The sequence below is a fragment of the Gekko japonicus genome, unplaced genomic scaffold (genome assembly GCF_001447785.1).
Source record: "Gekko japonicus isolate JY-2015 unplaced genomic scaffold, Gekko_japonicus_V1.1 scaffold1075, whole genome shotgun sequence".
NCBI classification, from domain to species: Eukaryota; Metazoa; Chordata; class Lepidosauria; order Squamata; family Gekkonidae; genus Gekko; species Gekko japonicus.
Genome location: NW_015169809.1, coordinates 40,297 through 42,498, shown reverse-complemented (window position 1 = coordinate 42,498; position 2,202 = coordinate 40,297). Strand labels below are relative to the sequence as shown.

Sequence of the window (2,202 nt, the reverse complement as noted above, 5' to 3'; positions counted from 1 at the left end):
CGGAAGGAAGCAGGGAAGGGGAGCTGCCGCGGCCGGGAGTGCCTCCCTCGCCCGCCCACCGCCCCTGGTGATCATTTCTCAGCTCCCCCCGTCGGAGAGGAAAGAGGCGCCGAGCCGTGCGGGCCGAAGAGAAAGACCCCCAGGACGGAGCCAAGGGAGCCGGGCGGGCGAAGTGCCGTGCTGGCACGACGGGCAAGGGCTCCCCTCACCTGCTACCAGCGCAGCGGCCGCCGGAAAGCACGAGGTGAGCAGCAGCAGGAAGACCTGGAGGCGCATGGAGAGGAAGGCAGAGGCGAAAAGAGGTCCAGCTGCGTAAGCCTCCGGAGGCACAAGCCCCGTCCGGCCCCTCCGCTCGGCGGTCAAGCGAAGTGACAGGCCCAGCAGCCTCCCAGGGAGGCATGACGGGAAATTCCTGGGCACCGGCTGCCCAGGCAGCTCCAAATATGAGCATGGAGAGAGCGACGGAGAAGCCAGCCAACTCCACGCCTGCCCGGCGGATAGCCGGCCGCTTAGTACGGCCGGAACAATTTCCAGAATGGGGGGGGGGGAGAGAGAGAGAGAGGACTGCATTTGTCTTGCTTTTGCCAAGACAAATTCAGAAAGCTTTACCCACCCACAACATTGCCGGTACCTAGATGCTTCTAGAAAACTCCCAAAGCAACTATGGAAGCTATTGTGGCCGTTTTTAATGGTCTGTCCGGAGGTACAATAGGGATGTACTAAAAGGAAGGACAGGATTGCCCATTGGAGCGTCTCCCATGGTTTCCAATGGGCAATCCTGCCCTTCCTTTTAGTGGTCTGTCATACAGATGACAGTCCTTCCAAATGCCTCACCTGCCTCATCAGAATCACCAAGAGGCAAGCCCTTTAAGGGTGGGAGTTCTGTTCTTGCATTCCTTAAATTCACTTTAAAAGGTATACGTTACAGTGACACTTGGCTCTCTAAGTGAAAAGCTAGTAAGAGAGGGTAAAACAAAGTTCAGTTGCAGTAGTTATATGGACGATCATTAAAATGTTGGGTTTATGGCACTTTCAGGACTAATTTACTATGAAGGCAAAAGCATATAGAAAATACTGCCTACTTCCTCAGAGATGGAAATGAATTATAACAGCATAATGTGTTCAAAGCACAACTTTTTAATTGCATTAACTAGGTCCTGAGAGATACTGTTGCTCTTCTGAAACCTTTTGGAAATGAAGTATCTCTAAATGGTTTGACTAAAGCAACTCCTTTTCAAACTTCTCTTACATAATTGCAATTGTAATTTATAACATTAAATTCTTAAAATTCAAGACTTCCATTTTTTTTTTAAACTGAGGAATGACATGAAGTGGCCATTGAAATAATTGGAAACGGTAGGTACATTCCTCACACAGGTAACAGGAAGAACAATTGCTGTACACTAATAGTTTGAAAGAAGGAATGGTGGTTATGGTGCATACAGTCATCCTTCTCTTAGCTCTGGTAAACAAAGGGTGGGTGTAAATAACTTGTGTAAATGAAATGAAGCTGGTGTTCTTCAGAGGGAGTTTGGAGCTCTTTGCGGTGATGCTTTGGCATCTGCTCTCTGCAAATGCATTACGTATCTATGGAGTCCCCAAACATTATCTCTGGTTTGACAGCTGCATTGAGTCTGTCAATGCAAGGCTGTCCCTCATTCTGCAATGGTACTTTTTAAGGAGCATTTAAGCAGCGAGCAGCAGAAGACAGACTGACTCTTTAGGAAGAAAGCCACCTCTGTTTTGTGGAAGAAGGGTACAGGCAGTGTGGCTTTGAGTACAGCAACCTTCTCTTCCATACTTCCCCCCCCCCCATGCACACACACAAAAAGCACACAAGACCTGCTATGAATCCCTGATTTAAGCATTTAAAAACTGACACATGTATAAAAAGCCCTAATAAATCTTTAATTAGTCTTGTTTTGTTTTTGTGTTTTTACAGGACAAATGACAAATTACAAACATCTGATTTTCTCAAATGTCCAAGGTATTATACACATTCCCATCTGTCTTGCAGGAAGGAATATTGGTCAACATTTTTAGGTAAAATAAGCTGCATAATAATACAGATTACTATAATAAATGTACAGTGTTTACAAATAGTTTAGAAGCAAGGAAGATGCATCAGCATCAAAAGGCAACCTTTTAAACTGCCACAACTAATTTTACATTCACGCTTGCAACAGGTCACAAGATGGTTAC

The 2,202-nt window shown here is 46.4% G+C and overlaps 1 protein-coding gene across 1 annotated transcript in view; it reads right to left on the bottom strand.

The window, feature by feature from the left end:
* MSRB3 (methionine sulfoxide reductase B3) overlaps positions 1-478 on the bottom strand; it is a 33,067-nt gene extending 32,589 nt beyond the window's left edge. Inside the window, exon 1 of the mRNA XM_015417144.1 lies at positions 210-478. Within this exon, the coding sequence (XP_015272630.1) occupies positions 210-276 (67 nt within the window). The 5' untranslated portion in view covers positions 277-478. The remainder of the gene's footprint in view (positions 1-209) is intronic.
* Between the last annotated feature and the right edge of the window lie 1,724 nt (positions 479-2,202).